The sequence below is a fragment of the Phascolarctos cinereus genome, unplaced genomic scaffold, assembly GCF_003287225.1.
Source record: "Phascolarctos cinereus isolate Bilbo 61053 unplaced genomic scaffold, phaCin_HiC Scaffold_1;HRSCAF=81, whole genome shotgun sequence".
NCBI classification, from domain to species: domain Eukaryota; kingdom Metazoa; phylum Chordata; class Mammalia; order Diprotodontia; family Phascolarctidae; genus Phascolarctos; species Phascolarctos cinereus.
In genome coordinates this window covers 193,589,838-193,609,272 of record NW_027555514.1, presented here as the reverse complement: position 1 = coordinate 193,609,272, position 19,435 = coordinate 193,589,838, and the positions used below count along the sequence as shown (strand labels likewise).

General features: G+C 40.1%; 1 protein-coding gene across 3 annotated transcripts; it reads left to right on the top strand.

Annotated features, from left to right (window-relative positions):
• The first annotated feature begins 1,089 nt into the window (after positions 1–1,089).
• On the top strand, positions 1,090–18,931 carry ITFG2 (integrin alpha FG-GAP repeat containing 2). 3 transcript variants are annotated; one of them, XM_021001659.2, is made up of 13 exons: positions 1,090–1,288; positions 12,149–12,244; positions 12,962–13,003; positions 13,378–13,549; positions 14,142–14,281; positions 14,646–14,779; positions 15,476–15,573; positions 15,823–15,876; positions 15,985–16,076; positions 16,613–16,730; positions 17,670–17,843; positions 17,937–18,046; positions 18,478–18,931. In XM_021001659.2, exons 1-12 carry the CDS (start codon positions 1,193–1,195, stop codon positions 18,038–18,040), a joined length of 1,320 nt encoding a protein of 439 aa, XP_020857318.1. In that variant the 5' UTR covers positions 1,090–1,192; the 3' UTR covers positions 18,041–18,046; positions 18,478–18,931. The 3 variants fall into 3 exon arrangements, with proteins under 3 accessions (XP_020857318.1, XP_020857319.1, XP_020857320.1); XM_021001660.2 differs by having other exon boundaries at positions 1,091–1,288; positions 17,937–18,081; XM_021001661.2 differs by lacking the exon at positions 1,090–1,288 and adding an exon at positions 1,375–1,579.
• The last annotated feature ends 504 nt before the right edge of the window (positions 18,932–19,435 follow it).

Here is a 19,435-nt window from a genome sequence, read left to right as displayed (position 1 = left end):
TCTTGCCTCTAATAAGGAATGTTATGTAATTTTAACATGCATGGAAAACTCTTTGCTGGAAGTATTTAAAACTGCAATTTGATTTAATAAATCAAATTTTTTTTTATGGTCCACCAAAAACAAGCATAGCGGGGTCTTACATTCTCTGCACTGTTCAGAGTTCTGATCTGCCGTAGCCAGCTTGTTTCCTTGTGCTGTTTTCATCAAATATGCCTGTGATAACTGTGCAAATTATTCTCCGAGATTTTGTAAATACGAGCAAGCAAGCATATGAAATAATATTTTATATGCTCCTTTTTTTTTAAGTGATTCCATATGTAATTTCCCCCTAGTTATCTGGTATCTTTTCTTTTTTCACAATTTTACAAATCCTACATAGGGTACAAATCCCACCTAAGTCACAATAAAATAATTAAGTTTAATTGTATCTGAAAGTGATTATATCTGAATACATGACCTTACTCTATAGTGTGTTTGCTTAAATCCGTACCAACGTTGTACACTGAGATTTTTGTTGCACTTTCTTTAACAGCCAGACAAACAGGTTTTGGGATTTCAAATTGCATGCCTTATCTTCTCAGGTTTATCCTACTTTAATATTTTGATCCTCACCCTATGATCTCTAATTTCTATCATCTAACTGTAAACAATACTATTTAAGAGATGGCTTCCACATCAATCCTCAGACATTTCCTGTCCGTTAAGATAAGACCCAATTGCAAAAGTTAGTTTTGGACAGTTTTTGAGTTTAAGATGTCCATGGGAGTTTAATGAATGCTAGCAAACAAGAGTGATGGTGATGCACATTAAACACTTCAAAAACATTCCAGTGCTATATGAATGTCAATTACTGTTTGTTGGAAAGGGCCGTGGGAGGTGAGGTGACTAGTCCCGAGTCCCGCAGCCAATGAAGCCGAGGAGCCAGGCCTCAGACCAGCCTTGTGACTCCGATCCACAGCAAGCCAACTCCTCGCTGCAGCAGCCATAGAGCTGGGAGGCCCCGATTGCCTAGAGCTCCTCCTTCTCTTTGGTTGACGAAGACAGCGGAGGATGAGGGGATAACGTAATCACCCCCCCCGTGTTCCCCCCCACCCCGCCCCCCCACCTGACGACTTCCGCTCGGCTGGAAGGTGGAAGGAGAGTGCGAGGACTAGGAGGAGGATACCTAGAGCCCTCGGCCCCAGATAGCGCAATGCGATCGGTTAGTTACGTGCAGCGAGTAACCCTGGAGTTCAGCGGGAGCCTCTTTCCGCATGCGATTTGTCTCGGCGACGTTGACAACGATGCGGTACGTCATGGCGCGTGCGCGCACTGAAGGAAGCAGATGGACTTGTGACGTATGCAGTGGGGCAGAGCGGGAGGGGAAAAGGGAAGCCCGAGGCTTAGGAGCGAGCTAGAAAACTAGCTGTGCGCTTGCGCTTTGCCCCTGGCGGCTCATTACAGGCCGGAAGTGGCTGAATCGAGCGAGCAGCCACCCTCCCCCCACTTCCCAACTGCGTGTTTTTGTGGGGTGCTTTGGTAGGACCCTAACATATGTTCTTTACAAGTTCTCTAGACGAGATAGGGCATCCACTTCCAGGTGAGGAGAACAGTAAAATGATACACAATGTAATGACAGTACGTTAATATGTAATTATAATACGTATTATAATACGTAATATAGTACGTAAATAGATTATAACACGTAAATCTAATATGTAATACTTTATGTAAGATATGTAATACAAATACGTAAATACATAATATACAAATAATATAAACATAATAATAGGCAATAGAGCATGAAGCCAAGTGCACGTGACCTCTCAAGGAGTGTGGAGAATCCAAGGTTTTCTGGAAGAAGTAGCATTTAATTTGGGCTTTAAAGGATGGGTCGAAATTGAGCAGGTCCAGAGGAGGGTGGAGGCCTGAATAAGAGCCCTGGAACACCAGGTGATCAAATCCACTTAAAGATACTCCCTAGCTTTATGACCCGAGGCAAGTCACTTTTTAGCCTCAGTTTCCTTATTTGAAAAAATGAAGATAATAATAGCACCTGCCTCACAAGGTTATTGTAAGGATTTCAGTTCCATTCAGTAAACTTTTATTAAACACCTACTGTGTGCTAGGCACTCTGCTAAGTACTGGGGATACAAAAAGAGTGGAAAGACAGTCCCTGTCCTCAAGAAGCTTACAATCTAATGCAATAATATTATGAAGAGCTTTGTAAACCTTAAAGTAGGTAGATAGATAGACAGATACGCACATACATACATACAAGCTGTTATTATTCATTGCCTCATAGGATTTGGGAGGTATCTATTGTAGTGGAAGAAGTCCTGCGTTTAAATTCTGGCTCAGCTTCTTATTACCTGTGACATTAGGCAAGTCACTTCCCTGTGGCCCTCAGTTTTCTCATTTGTAAAATGAGGAAGAGATTGGACTCTAAGGTCCCATCCAGCCCCATCATTTTATAGATGAAGTGAAATGACTTGCACAAAGTAACTCAGCTAGTAAACAGCAGAATCAGGACTCAAACCCAGGTTCTCAGACACCAAATCTAGCATGCTGCGTTTCTATTACACTATACTAGGAGTGGCAGCTAGGTGGTATAGTGGATAGAGTGCCAGACCTAGAGTCAGGAAGAACTCATCTTTCTGAGTTCAAATCTGGCCTCAGACACTTACTAGCTGTTTGGCCCTGGGCAAGGCACTTAACTCTGTTTGCCTCACTTTCCTCATCTGTAAAATGAGCTGGAGAAGGAAATGGCAAACCATTCCAATATCTTTGGTAAGAAAACCCCAAATGGGGTCACAGAGTCAGACACAACTGAAAATGACTGAACAACTAGAAAAGGATGAATTATCCCTCTTCTCCCTCCCTTAGCCTGCTGGCTTCCTTCAAGACTCAGATGAAATCTTTCTTTCTACAAGAGGGCTTTCCAGTCCCTTCTCCCACTACCTGCCATTATTGCCTTTCCTTTGAAATTGCATCTATGCTATATTAAACTATACACACGTAGTTGTTTGCATGTTATCTTTCTATTTTAGAATATGAGCTTCTCAGGGGAGGGCAGATGTTTTTAACCTATCTTTGTGTCCTCACCTAAGAACATTGTCTGACGTATAGTAAGTAAGTGTTGAATAAATGTCTGTTGACTAACTGTGAGCAAAGAGAGAGGCACCCAGTTTGGGCTGGATCATAGAATATGCTAGGTGTTCAACCTTCCAGTTAGGAAGCCAGGAATAGGACTTTGTACTCTCTAGCTGGGTCTGCCCCCAAAAGCTATACAACATTGGAGAAGAGGAAAGCTTTGAAAACAGGGATGGGGAGGGGGAATCTCAAAAGGACCTCTTCAGTATTGCTAGTTTGTTTTCCTTTTGAGGTTACTTCAAGTGCTGTCGATTTTTAAAAATAATTCTTAATAAACCACAGCTTATGTTTATAGTAATACATTATTTTAAACTTATTTATATTTTGATAAATCATATTAAATTATATTAATATTAGAGTTGAATTCTTAGAGAAACTCACAGGTGTTGGGTACAGTTGTGTGAGGGGACAAATGATGAAGGCATTCATCTAAAGAAATCAGAAAAGACTTTGAACCCACTTTGCATTTGCCATCATCACTGGCACAAGAGACCAGTGAAAGGCTGCTTCCCGAGATTCACTGCGAATTTGGGCACAGCATAGGAAGATTAGTAGAGCGAACCACTTGGGAGCCTGTCACCACTTGAGGGCGCCAGACACACAACTCAGGGAATTAGAACACAAACTATGGCTTCTTCCCTGCATCCCTTCACCTACTGTCTGTACACACACACACACTCTCTCTCTCTCTCTCTCTCTCTCTCTCTCTCTCTCTGTCTCTCTCTCTCTCTCTCTCTAATGATCTATGTTGAAGCCATACTATGGATAGGCTTTATTTTTTTATTCTGAACTAAACAAACACCAAATCAAATGAGCATTCCATATATATGTTGCATAACAGGAGATAACTGCATATGAAACCATGAGTCTATTATGTAAAGCTTGCTTGCTTTTCTTTAAAAGTCTATAATAAATTCAATATGTAATTTTCAAACTTGTCCTACTAATATATGATTCCCTTAGACCTTTCTCATGTTCTTTTCTCATTTGGGGAAGGAGCACCTTTCTCCCTGTGACCTTCTCCCTTCCCCATAGTTGAGAAGAAAAATCCTTGTAAAGTAATCAAACAGAACCAATTCCCATGTTGCTCATATCCACAAATGTATATCTCATTCTGCTTTGTCTTACACCTTTCAAAGTTGTATGTTTTTACATTGTCATAGTTGTATAAATCGTTCCCCTGGTTCTGCTCACTTCATTTGTATCAGTTGCTTCAAGTCTTTCCCCCAGGTTTCTCTGAAACTTCGTCTTTTCTTACAGCATAGCAATAATATTCCATCATTTTCATGTGCCATAGTTTGTTCAGACATTCCCCAATTCATAGGCACTTCTTTAGTTTCCAATTTTTTGCCACCACAAAAAGAGCTGCTATAAACAATTTTAAGCATATAGGTCGTTTCCCTGTTTTAAAAAAAATCTCATTAATATATAGACCTTGTAGTGGTTTCAATGGGTCTAAGGATATGTATGCAGTTTAGTAACTTTTTGGACATAGTTTGAAAATGCTTTCCAGAATAGCTGAAACAAATCCAGCTCTAACAACAGAGCATTAATTTACATATCTGTTTTTCCATATTCCTTCCAACATTTCTCATTTTCCTTTTTTGTCATCTTTGCCAGTCTGATGGGCGTGAGATGGAACCTCAGAGTCACTTTAATTTGTATTTCACTGAATTATTAGTGATTTAAAACATTTTTAATATGGCCGATGATTCTCAGAACTACTTATCCAGTTTTAACCTTCAGACTCACAAGCTGTGTGAAAGCAGATGTCCCATAGTCATCTTATCCTCAATGTAACAAAAACTGAACTAATATAATTATCTTTCTCCCCAAACCCTTCCCTCTTGCTGTCTTTTCTATTACTGTGGAGGGCCCACCATCCTCTCAGTCACCCAGACTCACAACCTAGGAGTTACCCTCCACTCCTCACTCTCCTGTGACCAAATGTGGCCAAATCATGCAAATTTGACCTTTTGTAACATCTCCGGTAAATGTATGTATGGTTCCTCCCTCCATTCCCCCCTTCCTCCACCTCTCCTCTGACACTCCCTGGAACAGGCTGTGATTAACTCACGCCTGGACTTTGCAGTAACCTGCTGCTTGATCTCTCTTGTTTCAGGTCTCTCCCCATTCCCACTCAGCTGCCAAAGTGATTTTCCTAAAGCACATATTCAACCATATCATCCCCCGATTTGGTAAACTCCAGTGGCTTTCTATCACCTCCGGGATCAAATATAAAATCTCTTTGGTGGTCAAAGCCCTTCATAATACGCCCAGCCCCTTCTTACTTTTTCAGTCTTCTGACACCGTTCGTTGTCAGTCATTTTCAGTAGTGTCCATCTCTGTGTGATCCCTTTTGGATTGTTTTTGGTTTTGGGTTTTTTGTTGTTTTTTTTTGACAAAGATACTGCAATATTTTCCATTTCCACCTTCAGTTTATTTTACAGATGAGGAAACTGAAGCGAACAGGATTAAGTGACTTTCCCAGGGTCACAAAACTAGTAATTGCCTGAGGCCATACTTGAACTCAGGAAGATGAGTCTTCCTGACTCCAGGCCTGGCACTTTATCCACTGAGTCACCTACCTGCCGCATATTACACCTTATCCCCCACAAAGTACTTTGTAATCCATTGACACTGGCCTCCTGGCTGTTCCCCAAACAAGACTCTTCATATTCCAACTTTGGGTATTTTTACTCGCTGTCCCCCATACCTGAAATGCTCTCCCTTGTCTTTGCTTCCTGACTTTCCAGGCTTCCTTCGAGTGCCAGATAAAATCCCACCTTCTCCAAGAAGCTTTTCCCAACCCCCCTTAATACTAGTGCTTTCCTTCAATTTATTATCTCCAACTCATCCTACATAACTTTGTGCTTTTTTTTTTTTACATATTGTCTTCCCTATTAGACTGTGAGCTCCTTGAGGGTAAGAACTGTTTTGGGTTTTGTTTTGGTTTTCTTTGGGGGGGGGAGTGTTGGTCTTTCTTTGTATCCCCAGTGCTTAGCATAGTGCCTGGCATGTAGTAGCATTTAATTAATGCTTGTTGACTTGACCATTCAGGTTTTTTTCTTACACCTTCAAAATTTCTAATAGTGTCTCTTCCTTTCTGTGTCCCAGAGAGCCATTTGAATTGACTTTTTATAGTTAACTAATGTATCCATTTGTAGCTTATTGCATTATATGTTGTGAAGTGTTGCTGTAACCTTACTATCTGCTAGCCAGCTTTCCAGCTTTCCCAACAGTTTTTGTTGACTAAGAAGTATTTAACTCAGTAGCTGAGGTTTTTGGTTTTATAGAACACTAAGTTACTAGATTCATTTGTTTCTGTATATTATATACCTAAATATGTTCCACTGATTGACTTATCTGTGTTCACCAGAACTAAATCCCTTTGTTGATTGTGATTTTGTAGTATACTTTGAGATCTGGTATAACCAGTTCTCTTTTCTTACTTTTTTCATTATTCTCCTTGAGATTCTTTACCATTTATTTTGCCAGATACGTTTTGCTATTACTTTTTTTAATTTTAATTAAATAAACTTTTAATAGTTTGGTTGGCATGGCACTAAATAAGCAAATTAATTTGGGTAATATTGTCATTTTTATTGGCTCAACCTAACTATGAACAGTGGAGATTTCTTCAATTATTTAGTTCTGAGGTCTTTATTTCTGTGAAGTGTGTTTTGTAGACTTCCAAATATTACATACATTCTGCAATTATTTTGAATGAAATTTCTCTTTCCATTTATTCCTGCTAGGTTTTGTTTGTAATACAAATAATTTTTGATGATATATGTGGATTTATTTATATCTAGTTTTGCTAAAGTTATGGTTTCATTTAACTTTTAATTGACTCTGTAGAGTTCTCTAAGTTAAACATTACATCTGTGAAAGTTGATAATTTCTCTTTGCCTATTTTTAGTCCTTCAATTTTTTTCATGTCTTATTGCTATATTTATCATTTCTAGTACTATGTCAAGTAATAGTGCTAATAATAAATATCCTTGCTTTGACCCTGATCTTATTGGAAAGGCCTCTAGTATGTATTTTTATATAATATTGTCTTTTGGTTTTATATAGTTACTGTTTAACATATTAAGGGAAGGTCCACTTATTCCTGTTCTTTCCAGTGTTTTTAATAGAAACAGTTGTTGAATTTTGTCAAAAGGGTGTTTTTTGCACTTATTGATATATGATTTTTACTGTTCTTGTTATTAACAAAGTCAGTTATATTTATGGTTTTCTTAACATTAAACCAACCCTGAATTCTGGGTATAATAGCATGTAATCTTTATGACATATTGCTGCAGCTTCTTTGTTAATATTTTTATTTAAAATTTGTGTGTCAGTATTCATTATGCTCTATAGCAGGGGTCCACCGTGATTTCATAGATTTAAGGGCATCAGTGAATTTGATTTTGAAAATATATTACATATTTATTTTACTGGCCCCTAACTAAAGTTTAAAAATGCTTTCAGTTACAAGTTTAGGCAACAAATATTATTTTGTGAAGGGGTCCATAGACTTCATCAGACTGCCAAAGGAGTCCATGACACAAAAAAAGTTAAGAGCCCCTGTGATGGTTTTCTTTCTCTGTTTTCCTTGGTTTAGGTATCAAAACCATGTTTATATCATACAATGAATTTAATAGGATCCCTTCTGTTCCTGTCTTGGCAATAAAGTTATATAACATTGGAATTAATTATTCTTTGAACATTTGATAAAATTCACTTGTAAATCCATCAGGTCTTGGGATCTTTTTTTTGAGAAGTCATATATGACTTGTTTACTTTCTTTTCTTTTTTTCTGAAATTAGACTATTCAAGGTCTCTGTTTCTTGTTCTTTTAATCTGGGCATTTTATTATTATTATTATTATTTTGAATGTACTCATTTATTTCACTTAACTTGTCAGTTTTATTGGAATATAGTTGGGTAAAATATTTTAATAAGTTTTTTTATTTCTTCCCCATTTGTTGTGAACTTTTTTCATTTTTGATACTAGTAATGAAGGACAAACAACAACTTAGTTTTCCTCTTTATTATTTTTAATGCTTTTTACTTTTCCCCTGATTAGAATGTAAATACTTAATCCTTATATAGTCCTTTCTAATTGCTCTTTACCTTTTAATGTTTCTCTTGACTCATGTCTTTGCATTTCAGTACTCCTCTCTGGTCTTTTTTTATCACACATATTTGAAAACTCTCTAGTTCATTAAAGGTCCTTTTTCCCTCCATAGAATTAAACTCAGTTTTCCTGGGCAAGTTATTCTTTATTTTTGCCTATATTTTTTGCCTTTTGGAATATTGTATTCCAAATACTCCTTTGTTGTATAGAGATATCTGCCAGATCTCATGTAATCATACTTGTAGCTCCTCAGTACTTGAACTCTTTCTTTCTGGATGCTTTGTTATTTTTCCTTTGATCTCCTAAAGTTTGTCTTGTGACTGTGATGCTGCTGGAAGTTTTCATGTAGGAGTTTCTTTCAGTAAATGACCAGAGGAGTCTTACTATTTCACTTTGCTCTCTGATTTTACTAGGTCTAGAGAGTTTTAATTCATGATTTTTTGAAATCTAGGCTCTTTTTTGTTGTTTTTGGTCCAATTATTAGAAATATTTCTCTTCTTGACCTTTTTCAGGTCAGGTCTTTTTTATATGAGGTACCACATATTTGCTTTTTTTTTAACTCTTTTTAAAAAATATATTCTTTATTTCCAAATTCGTTCCCTCCATCCATCCATACCATATATTTTCTTATTTTTTTTAAGTCTCTCAGTTTTTAGTAGAGTCATTAACTTATGTTTGCTCCATTCTGATTTTCAGAATCTGTTACTAGGATAAAGTTTTGTACCTATTGTATTAAGCTATTAATTCTCCTTCCAAGTTTTTCCTGTCCTGCTCTCATTTCAGCTGGGTGGTGCTTGGATAGGTAGCTGGAACTGGCTTCAGGAAGACCTGAGTTCAAATTTGGCCTCAGAAACTTAATATCTGTGTGACCTTTGGCAAGTTGCTTAATCTGTGCCTCAATTTCCTTAATTGTAAAATGTGCATAATAATAACACCTACCTCTCAGGGTTGTTGTGAAGGTCAAATGAAATAATATTTGTAAAGCACTTAGCACAGTGCCTAGCAGATAGTAGATACTATATAAATCTTAGCTATTAATTATCTTTATCATTATTTCTTCTCCAATCTTTTCTTCTAGAACTCTTGTTTGGTTTATAATGTGATTTTTTTTAAACCTTTGCTTTTCTTCTAAGAATTCTAGTTGACATTGGGGGCAGCTAGGTAGCGCAGTGGATAGAGCACTGGCCCTGAGTTCAAATCCGGCCTCAGACCAAACACTTGACCCTTACTAGCTGTGTGACCCTGGGCAAGTCACTTAACCCCAATTGCCTAAAAAAGAAAAAGAAAAAAAAATTCCAGTTGACATTATGATGGAGAAGTATTTTTCTTTAAAAATTTGTAGATGTTATAGAATTATTCTCTTCTGAGTTTGTGTCTTGGGTATTCCCACAAGATAAATATTTATGTTTTTTGTTTGTTTTATTTGTTTACTCATTCTTCCAGCCTTATTTCCTGAATCCCGGCTTTATGTTAGGGTTGGGCTCTGCATAATTTAGGAGAAAATCTCAGGCCTTTTTTGGTCCAGGTCTATATTCTTGTTCTGCTGCTGCTTTTTCCAGCTATTTAGATTTATTTAAGTTCTTCAAGGAACTTAAGCCAGAGACCTATAAACTTTCAGCATTCCGTAAAGGTTGAGATCTAAGATGAAGTTTGATTACAGCCCTTCTGGTCTGAGCTTTGTCAGCTCCCAACCCTATTTTGGGTGCAGCTGCAGATTGTTGGAGCTCCAACAAATAGCAGCTAACCCTAGCCCCAGTCGGAGAGCTAGAAGGCTGTGCAGGTCCAAAGCCATGGAACCGCAGGGTCTCCCTATGTTGTTATTCATCTGTGGGCCCCAACCTGGGTCTGTGATTTGAATTCAAGATGCTGCTCTGAGGTCCAAGTGACAGTTGCTGTCTTGCTCCTGTGCTTCCTGCTTAGTATACAGCCTCAGGCTGGATTAGTAATCATGCCCCTAGCCCTGGTATACAGCTGCAGGCCACAGCTGTATCAGTCTTGTCCTGGATCAGTGACCTCATTTTGGAGTCAGAATGACACAGCTTACTTCTTGCCTCTGTTCCTGCTCTCCCCAACGTGAACTGCACGCCCTGTCTGCAGTGGATCCACATCTGCTTCTTGTCCTGACATATAGCAAGCATCCTCTCCATCCCAGTCTCCAGGCTTCAAGGCTGTGTACAGGCCTTGCTTGTTCGATCCCCTCCCAGCCTTCTGGCTGTCTTTCTGTGATAATCTGGGTTGGAAAAGTAACCCGTTGTGGTTTCTTTTTGGATTTCCTGGTGACTAATAAGTCTTATTGTTCTTCAATCTTTGCTGGAGTAGTTGTAGAAGAGAGCTAGCCTGTACTCCTTCCTTCCATTGTACTATCTTTGGTGGTCTCTAAATATTTGTTTCTGTTCTCTGCCCCCCTGATTGGATGTGAGTTCTGGGGCTAATCTCTCTAAAGCTTAATATCTAGAACTGAGGTTGAAAAACATATTCCTTGTTTATAGTGGAGTAACTGGAAAGAATTGGGGATGAAGCTAAGCAGTAAAAGAGAAGGAGCATTGAATCAGGACCTTAAATTGGAAGCGTCTGTCCCCATTTCTAACAATCTAATATAAACATTAAGAAAGTAAAGGAGGCTTTAGGAGACTCGAGTGGTTCCATTTCTTTAATGAACACCACATTCAACTAAGTGTTGTTCAACTAAGATGAATCAATCAGTCAACATTGATTAAATGCTTACTATGTGCCAGGCATTGTGCTAAGTATTGGGGATACAAAAAGAAGCAAAAGACAGTTCCTGCCCTCAAGGAGCTCACAATCTAATGGGGAAGACAACATATAAACAGAAACATAAGGAAGGCACTAGAATTAAGATTTCCTGTAAAAGACAGGATTTTGATACTTAAAGAAAACAAGAGAAGTCAGTAGGCAGAGTTGAGGAGGAAGAGCATTCCAGTCAGGAGGTAATGCCAGAGAAAATGCCTGGAACAGAGAAATGGGGTGTCTGGCCTCTGGAACAGCCAGGAAGGAGGTCAGTGTCACTGAATTGAAGAGTACCTTGGGGGGTAAGGTAGGAAGGAGCTAGGTAATGAAGGGCTTTGAATGTCAAACTGAGTGTTTTGTATTTGCATCTGAAGACAATAGGAAGCCACTGGAGTTTATTGTATAGGGAGCTGACCTGGTCTGACTTGTACTTTAGAAAAATCACTTTTGTAGCTGAATGAAGGTTGGATTGGAGTGGGGAAAGACTTGAGGCAGGCATACCCAGCAACAAGCTATGATGGTAATGAAAGATTAGGGTGTTTTTAAAAATTTAATTTAATTTATTTTTTTGTTACATTTTAAATTCTGAACTGTCTCCCTCCTCAACTCACATTAGTAAAGGTTACCATTTGACCTATGTGTGTGTGTGAATGTATATATAAATATATATAAATGCATATATATCTCTAAAACCATACTATACATAACTTCTGTTTATTAGTTCTTTTCTGTGAAGGTGGATAGCATCTTCCTTCATAGATCCTTTATAGTTGATTTGAGTATTTATAATACTTAAAATAATTTTGTCATTCATAGGTATTCTTCAAACAGTACCTCTGTTACTGTATACAATGTTGTCTTGATTCTGCTTGTTTCACTTTTCATTATTTCATGCAAATCTTTCTATGTTTTTCTAAAATCAACCTGCTCATCATTTCTTTCAGCACAGTAGCATTCCATCACAGTCATATACTACAACTTGTTTAGCCATACCCCCATTGATGGATATTCCGAGAACAAGGTTTAACAACATTCAGTAGGAATTCTAGGATTTCATTGGGGCTGAGTGCAGAGTGAAAAATTTGTAATGGTAATTATTCTCCATCCCCAGTGACATTTCTCTTTTTTCCCTGTCTGAAGTTGAATGAGCTGGTGGTGGGAGACACTGGTGGGAAGCTGTCAGTGTACAAGAATGATGACACCCGGCCATGGATCACCTGTTCCTGCCAGGGAATGGTCAGTATTTTCCTCTACGAGGTTCCAAGAGGGGTAAATTGTAACTTTTCTCTTTGATTTTTACAAAAGTTCTTGTATGAGAAACAGCAAGGAACCTGTTCAGGCTGAAACATAGATGACATGAGGGAGTTTAGTCTGTGACCAGTCTGGAAAGCCAGGGTGAAGCCATATTGCTAATAGCATTTAAAGACATACCAGACTCTTTGTCTGGAATATATTCCCAAGTCACCTCTGCCTCTTAGAATCCTTAGCCTCCTTCAGAGCCAGCCCAGGTCTTCCTACATGAAGATCTGCCAAGTTGTTGGTTGTCTCTCCCTCTTGAAATCACTTTGTATGTCTTTGTTTCTCTATGTGTTGTATTCCCCCACTAGACTGCAAGCTTCCTTAGGGCAAGGACTGTTTCCTTTTTGTCTGACTCTCTACCATCGAGCACAGTCTTCTTTATATAGGAAGCTTTTGATGTAGGGAGCACTTAAACTGTTGAATTGAGAGATATCAGCTCGTGTTACTGCAGTTCTTTTCAGCTTGTTTGTACGTATAGCCTGTAGCACAATAATGTGTTTGTGTATGCAGAATACATACATGGACAAGTTCTCAGCGAGTGATAAATATTAAAGCTTTTCCTCCTCCCTGATTCATCCCAGAAGGATCAAGGTAAATTGATATTTCTTTAACACTTTGTGACTCTCTGTGACCATCTTCTCTTTTATCTTGCAGCTTACTTGTGTTGGGGTAGGAGACATATGTAATAAGGGAAAGGTAAGCATTCTGATTTACCTCTGATAACTGAAGAAATTGTGGTTCTCATTCCTGCCAACCCCACTGAAAACAGTGACTCTGACCTGGCCCTCCTTTAGGACATAGTAGGTGGCTCTGTCCCTTCTTTTTTTTTTCTTTTAGGCAGTTGGGGTTAAGTGACTTGCCCAGGGTCACACAGCTAGTAAGTATTAAGTGTTTGGTCTGAGACTGGATTTGAACTCAGGTCCTCCTGACTTCAGGGCCAGTGCTCTATCCACTGCACCATCTAGCTGCCCCAGCTCTGTCCCTTCTTAAACATGACACAACCAGCCCTCTCTTATCTCTTTACTTTCCTCCACTCATCAGTGTTTCTCATATATCCTTGTTTCTCTCAGAACTTGGTTGTGGCAGTAAGTGCTGAGGGCTGGTTTCACCTGTTTGACCTGATGCCTGCCAAGACTCCAGATACCTCTGGGCACCATGAGGCACCAGCGGGCGAGGAGCATCGACCAGTGTTCAAGCAGCACATCCCTGCCAACACCAAAGTCATGCTGATCAGTGATATTGGTAGGCCTCAGTGGCTTTTCAGGCACCCATTGCGTAGAGCAAGAGTCAGGTGTCAGAGGAAGAGAAAGGGCAGAATAGTCAAAAAGAAGAGAGCCCTGGCCTTTTTCCCCTCTTAGGGGAATGAGCACTGTAAGATCATATATCATGAGGAGAACAGATCTCTATGAAGGTGCTATAACTCTTAGGCTAGGCAGTTATAGGGGAGTGCTTTCTAGGTAGCTATCCATAAATTGTTCATGGTGGAGAGAGAATTGAACTGGGCAGGTAGGGGAAGACAATAGCCTAGGAAAGAAGAACTAAAGGAGCAATGATAAAGTTGGATAAGAGGGTGCTTTGAGTACAGTGGTTTGAGTTTAACATTACTGTGGGTTGTGGATCATAGATTAGTAGATAGTAGATAGATAGATAACCACTGTATAGATAGTGTTTTAGTAGATAAGTTGGTAAAGGGTATCAAGGTGGATGTGTTGTAGAACAGATCATGATATAGACACCAGAAAGAGGATGGGAACAGTAGTGGGGAGAGCAAGTATGGTTAAGACCAATGGGCATAATTTGAGCTCTAGACCACCCCTTATCTCTATGTCCACAGATGGGGATGGGCGTTGCGAGCTGGTGGTGGGCTACACAGACCGTGTGGTGAGGGCATTCCGATGGGAGGATGCCAGTGATGGCATGGAACATGTGACTGGACAGCTGATTTCACTTAAGAAATGGCTACTGGAGGGACAGGTGAGCAGGGGGCATGGAGACCGTGAATCAAGGCAGAGAGGGGAAGGACAGCGTAGGGAAGGTTTGATAGGTTGACCAGTTGAAGGTTGAGGCAGGAGGGGATCTTGATAGGGAACATCAGAAGGATCCATTTTGGGATTGAGGTCTTGGGACAAATTACTGTGGGAAGCAAGGGCATTTAGGAAAAGTCAGCAAAGAGAGGATAGTCTAATATGGTTACTTTGGAAACTCCAGAATACATCCTGGTCTGTGCAGCATCCTTCTACGGCGCCCTTTCCTCCTACTACATGTAGAATACCATTTCTTTCCTTGCCAAACTTCTCATCTTCCCAAATCTACCTTAAATCACCTCTCCTTGATACAGGTAGACAATCTGTCAGTGACTCTGGGGCCTCAGGGAACCCCTGAACTGATGGTATCCCAGCCAGGCTGTGCTTATGCCATTCTACTGTGTACCTGGAACAAGGGGCCCCTCCCTGTCCCTGAGGAGAATAACAGGTAAGATCAGCTGGGGGCAGCAGTATATATGTTAGAGGAGTAAAGTTAGTGCAGAGAAGTAAGATGGACTCAAGGATAACAAGTCGTGGTGAGAAAGGTTTCTGAGGGCAGGAGTCCCTTAGGAAAGGGCTCAGCATGAGCTGAGCACAGCCCATGATACAAGCTTGGAGTTGGCAAAAGTTTCATCATCTGGGGCCCAGACCTAAACCTTTACTGCGTAGAATACATTCAAGGACTTGGGGAACTTTAGTTTCCATTTCTGCATTATCTAGAAGAGAGAGCAAAGCCCTCCTCATTTCCCTCATCTTTACTTACTGCTTTGGCCAATAAGTCAGCAAGGGGATGAATACATAGAATGTTCCATAATCCCAATGACAAGGATACTCTTTATGGAGACCTCAAGCTGGCTCAGGTTGTTTGGGAAATGCAGTTCCTTTGACTTTCTATTACTAACAATAATAGTTGGAAATTATTTGATTTTTGCACCAGCCCTGTGATGATACTTCAGGTATTATTTTTCCCATTTTGCAGATGAGGAAAGTGAGGGTCAGAGAGGTTAAGTGATTTACCCATCTTCACACAGACACTGTAAGTGTCTGAAGCAAGATCCTGGGGCTCTCCATACTCGTAAGTCCAGTTTTCTTTCCACTATACCATACTCTCTATCCACTAAGTCTTATATTCTTCTGCCCATAGAGAGACCCCTGCTGTTCGGGATGTCATCCTGCACCAGACGTCTGGCCGCATCCACAATAAGAATGTTTCCACCCACCTCATTGGCAACATTAGACATGGTAAGGAAGGCCAGTGGGAGAAGGAATTGTTCCTGGGAGTAAAAGAGATAAGAAAATCCTCCCACCTGGACCTTTTGCTGCACCCAAATGATGACCCTTCAATTCTGCATTTTCCCTCTGCTAGCTATACTTCCCCTCCCAGATCCAAGTCATCTACCTTAGCCTCATTCTCCTAGCTTTGTTCTTGCTCTCATCTTCCTTATGTACCTCACCGATTCCTTGATCCCCTTATCTTTTTATTTCTTGCAGGCCGAAGCAGTGAGAATAGTGGCTCAAGTCTCTTTGCCCTCTGCACCCTTGATGGTGAGTTGCCACACTGGCTTTCTCTGTGGTGGAGTAGAAGAAGCAGTTGTACACCCACTGGTATACAACTCAGAGTTTAACCCACCTGTGTTTTTTTTCCCTCTGCAGGAACTCTAAAACTCATGGAGGGAGCAGACAAGCTGCTGTGGTCAGTACAGGTGGATCATCAACTTTTCGCCCTAGAAAAACTGGACGTTACAGTGAGTGGAAGACTGGGTAGGGAAATGACATTTCTCCTTCCCTGTGGGCCAGTAGTAAATCGAACTTTTTTATACTGCAGCTGAATTTCTGCCATCCTCATTAAACATCGAAAGAAAATAGCATCATTCACTTAGAGTTCAGCCGAGCCATTTGGAAGTGAATTTAAACTGCCCTCCCATCCCAGCAATCTATATTTGCCTTAAATTTGTATCACTTTGATATTTTTCAAAATTAATAATGATGATATAGATCATAGGGCAAATAAGTGGCAGTGGAGACCTACCGACTTAGTGTAGGCCTAGCTCCAATATGTACTGGATTTTTTTTTTTGCATCAGCTGCTCTTCCCTGGATAGAGATATTTTCCCTAAGTTTAGGGAAGGGGGGAGCTTTGATTTCCTTCCTGGTGGTATTGTTTTCCATCTCCCACAATGTTTATTTTCTGAAAGCAATGGCCAAAACCCACTTCAGTTTTTTTTAACCCTCAAAGAGATCCCTTCCCATTCCCACATTCTTGTCATTCCCTGACTGCTTAGGGCAATGGAAGTGAGGAGGTAGTGGCATGTGCCTGGGATGGACAGACATACATCATTGATCACAACCGAACTGTGGCTCGCTTCCAGGTAGATGAGAATGTCCGTGCCTTTTGTGCAGGTAAGCTTCCCTGCCTTTCCTTTGATTATCTAACACTCCATACGTTTTCCTTCTTGCCTCTATGCAGGTTTTGGTAAACAAGCTATGCTTTACAAAATGTAATTAAGGTATAATAGAAAGAAAACTGGACTTATGGTGTTGTGTCACATTACTTTATTCAAGGGTAGTAGTCATTCTCCTTTTCCACTGAAGAATTATAATAAGAAGAAGCTAATGTGAAAACTCGATAACAAATGTCTGGTGAAGGTCACAAGACAGAAATGATTGATTAAGGAAGATCATGGAAATCTTCCCTGGACATCTTTAATAACAGGAGAGAGTCTTATCTATCTGGAATGGTTTAAGCTACTGTCCTGTCTGGACCTAGGGGAATGGAAATGAGTCTTCTAAATGAGAAATTGTTCTCTTTATTTCTAAGTTAAATACCTTGATGAGCAATAGGCCAGTTAAAGAACAATTAGTAAACTGAAGCAATAACTTAGGATAATATATACTCAGCATATACTCTAGAATACATAACTCTGGAGACCTGCAAGGCTTAAGATATCTTCCCAGGAAGGGGCTAAAACCGTAGAAGAACCTGGCTATGTAAGTGCAGACTGGGAGTTCCTGATTGTGTCTTCCAAGTCTGGTCACTCAGATGCTATCATCTCAGTGGGAAAAGTCTTCAAAAAGCACTTTTTGGGCAGTTGATCTTTTTGTTGCTGCCATATCTAGACAAGGAAATATCTGCACATCTGGTTCAAATGCTTTACAATAATCTGTTTTTAGTAGTAGCCCAGGAGTGATAGAAAGAAAATAGAGGGATAGCTTCATTTCTTTTGCTCAGTACTCAAGGAAGGATATAAGACTCTGCCAATTCTAATCCCAAGATCTTGTTACCAACCTTATCATTTGTAGGCATGAACCATTAAACTTTTCTTTGTCCTCTACCTTCAGGCCTGTATGCCTGCAAAGGAGGTCAAAACAGTCCCTGCTTAGTATATGTGACTTTCAACCAGAAGATTTACATATATTGGGATGTGCTGCTTGAGCGGATGGAGTCCACCAATCTGGTGAAGGTGTTGGAGGCTGAGCCAGAGTACCGGGGCCTACTACAAGAATTGGATGTGGGTGAGTCCTTCAGAAAGTAGAGAAGGGGAAGTCTGGCACTCTGGGTTTCCCAGGGATCCAGCAGTTTCCCATGGTTCCTTTCTTTGACCCTAGATCCTGATGACCTCATTGCTGTCCGAGCATTGCTCCATCAGACACTTTACTATCCAGATCAACCACAGTCAGATAATCCTTCAAGCAACCCAGATCCTTCTTAACTGGAGGTGCTTTCCCAAGGGATGAGGGACTTTCTTTCCCGGTGTGTAAATCACCAGAATTGAGTGATGTAGAAACTTAGTGGTAACAACACCATCATGATAGCCGCTCAACTTTAGCCTCCCCTTACTTCCTCACTATCAGTTTGATTGCTTGTATTTGTCAGGGCAGAGGGATGGGGGAGTGGGGTGATACAATCAGCTGTAGTCCCTTTTGTTGTATGTTTCTTGCTCCATTTACCCTCTTGGGGTCAAGGGAGGAAAGAGTACTCAGGTGCCCCACCCAATTTAGAATGTTACTTTTTATGTAGTGAATCTGGACACATTATCATTAATGGTAATTAGTAGGAATGCATCCTCTTTCTTCTTGCACTCTCAAAGAGTGAGATGTACTTTATTTACATTCATCTTTAGAGCATCTCTAACATTTTTCTCCCCAGGTTATCAAGAAAGAGAGTTGGAGCAGAGAAGGAAAGAGACAGCATGTTTGTGGCAGAAAGTTAAACTGAATGCAGAAAAAATAATTTGACCTGACTCCTTCCTAGAAGAGCCGTGTCCATAGGATCATAGAGGTGAAAAGGACCTCAGAGACTATCTAGTCCTACCCTCTCATTCTGCAAATGAGGAAACTAACCCCAGGGAGATTTTAAGTGACTTGCCCTAAGTCACATGTATTGTGAAAGTTTTTTTCTGGATCAGACTTCCCCTCCCCCTCTCAACTCTTAGAAGGGCTATTCACCTGGAAAATCACCATTTCAAACTTGATAGTAGCCTTTCTGTGTTCATTGTGTGGGAGTCAATTTGAATCATTTTTTAGGCCTGATCTGATCTGTTTGCTTTCTTGATTGTCCTTTTGGATTATACTGTCCCCATTAATAAGTCCTGTTTATATGAGTCAGATGGAATCCAAGTTCCATTCTTTCTCCTTCTGCCTGAGGAGAGACAAATAATAATAACAATATTGTCATCATTTATGTAGTGCTTTAAAGTTTGCACACTGTTTCATATGTATTACTTTAATTGTTGAGTTTCCTCTAGCAAGGATGGGGCTAATGGTAAGAGGAAGCCAGAAAGGACTTAGATTAGAGAAGCAGTGTTTATTCAGATGAAGAGGCATTTGGGCTGGGGCCTGCTGGAAATTTGCTAGAGGCAGACCTAGGAAAAGGAACAAGGAAGGACTATGAAAGTAGAGGACACAGGAAAATTAGATTGAGGGGAATGACAGACTTGTTGAGACCTAGGATAGGGCAAGATTATAATTTAATGAGCTATTGTCTTTTGTTTTAGAGGGACTGATGGATAGGGATCGAGAAAGGGGGTATCCCTCCACTTCAATAAGGCAAGAGAATAGACAGGGGGAAAAGGTTATCCTCAGAACCAGGAAGACCCAGTTCCTAC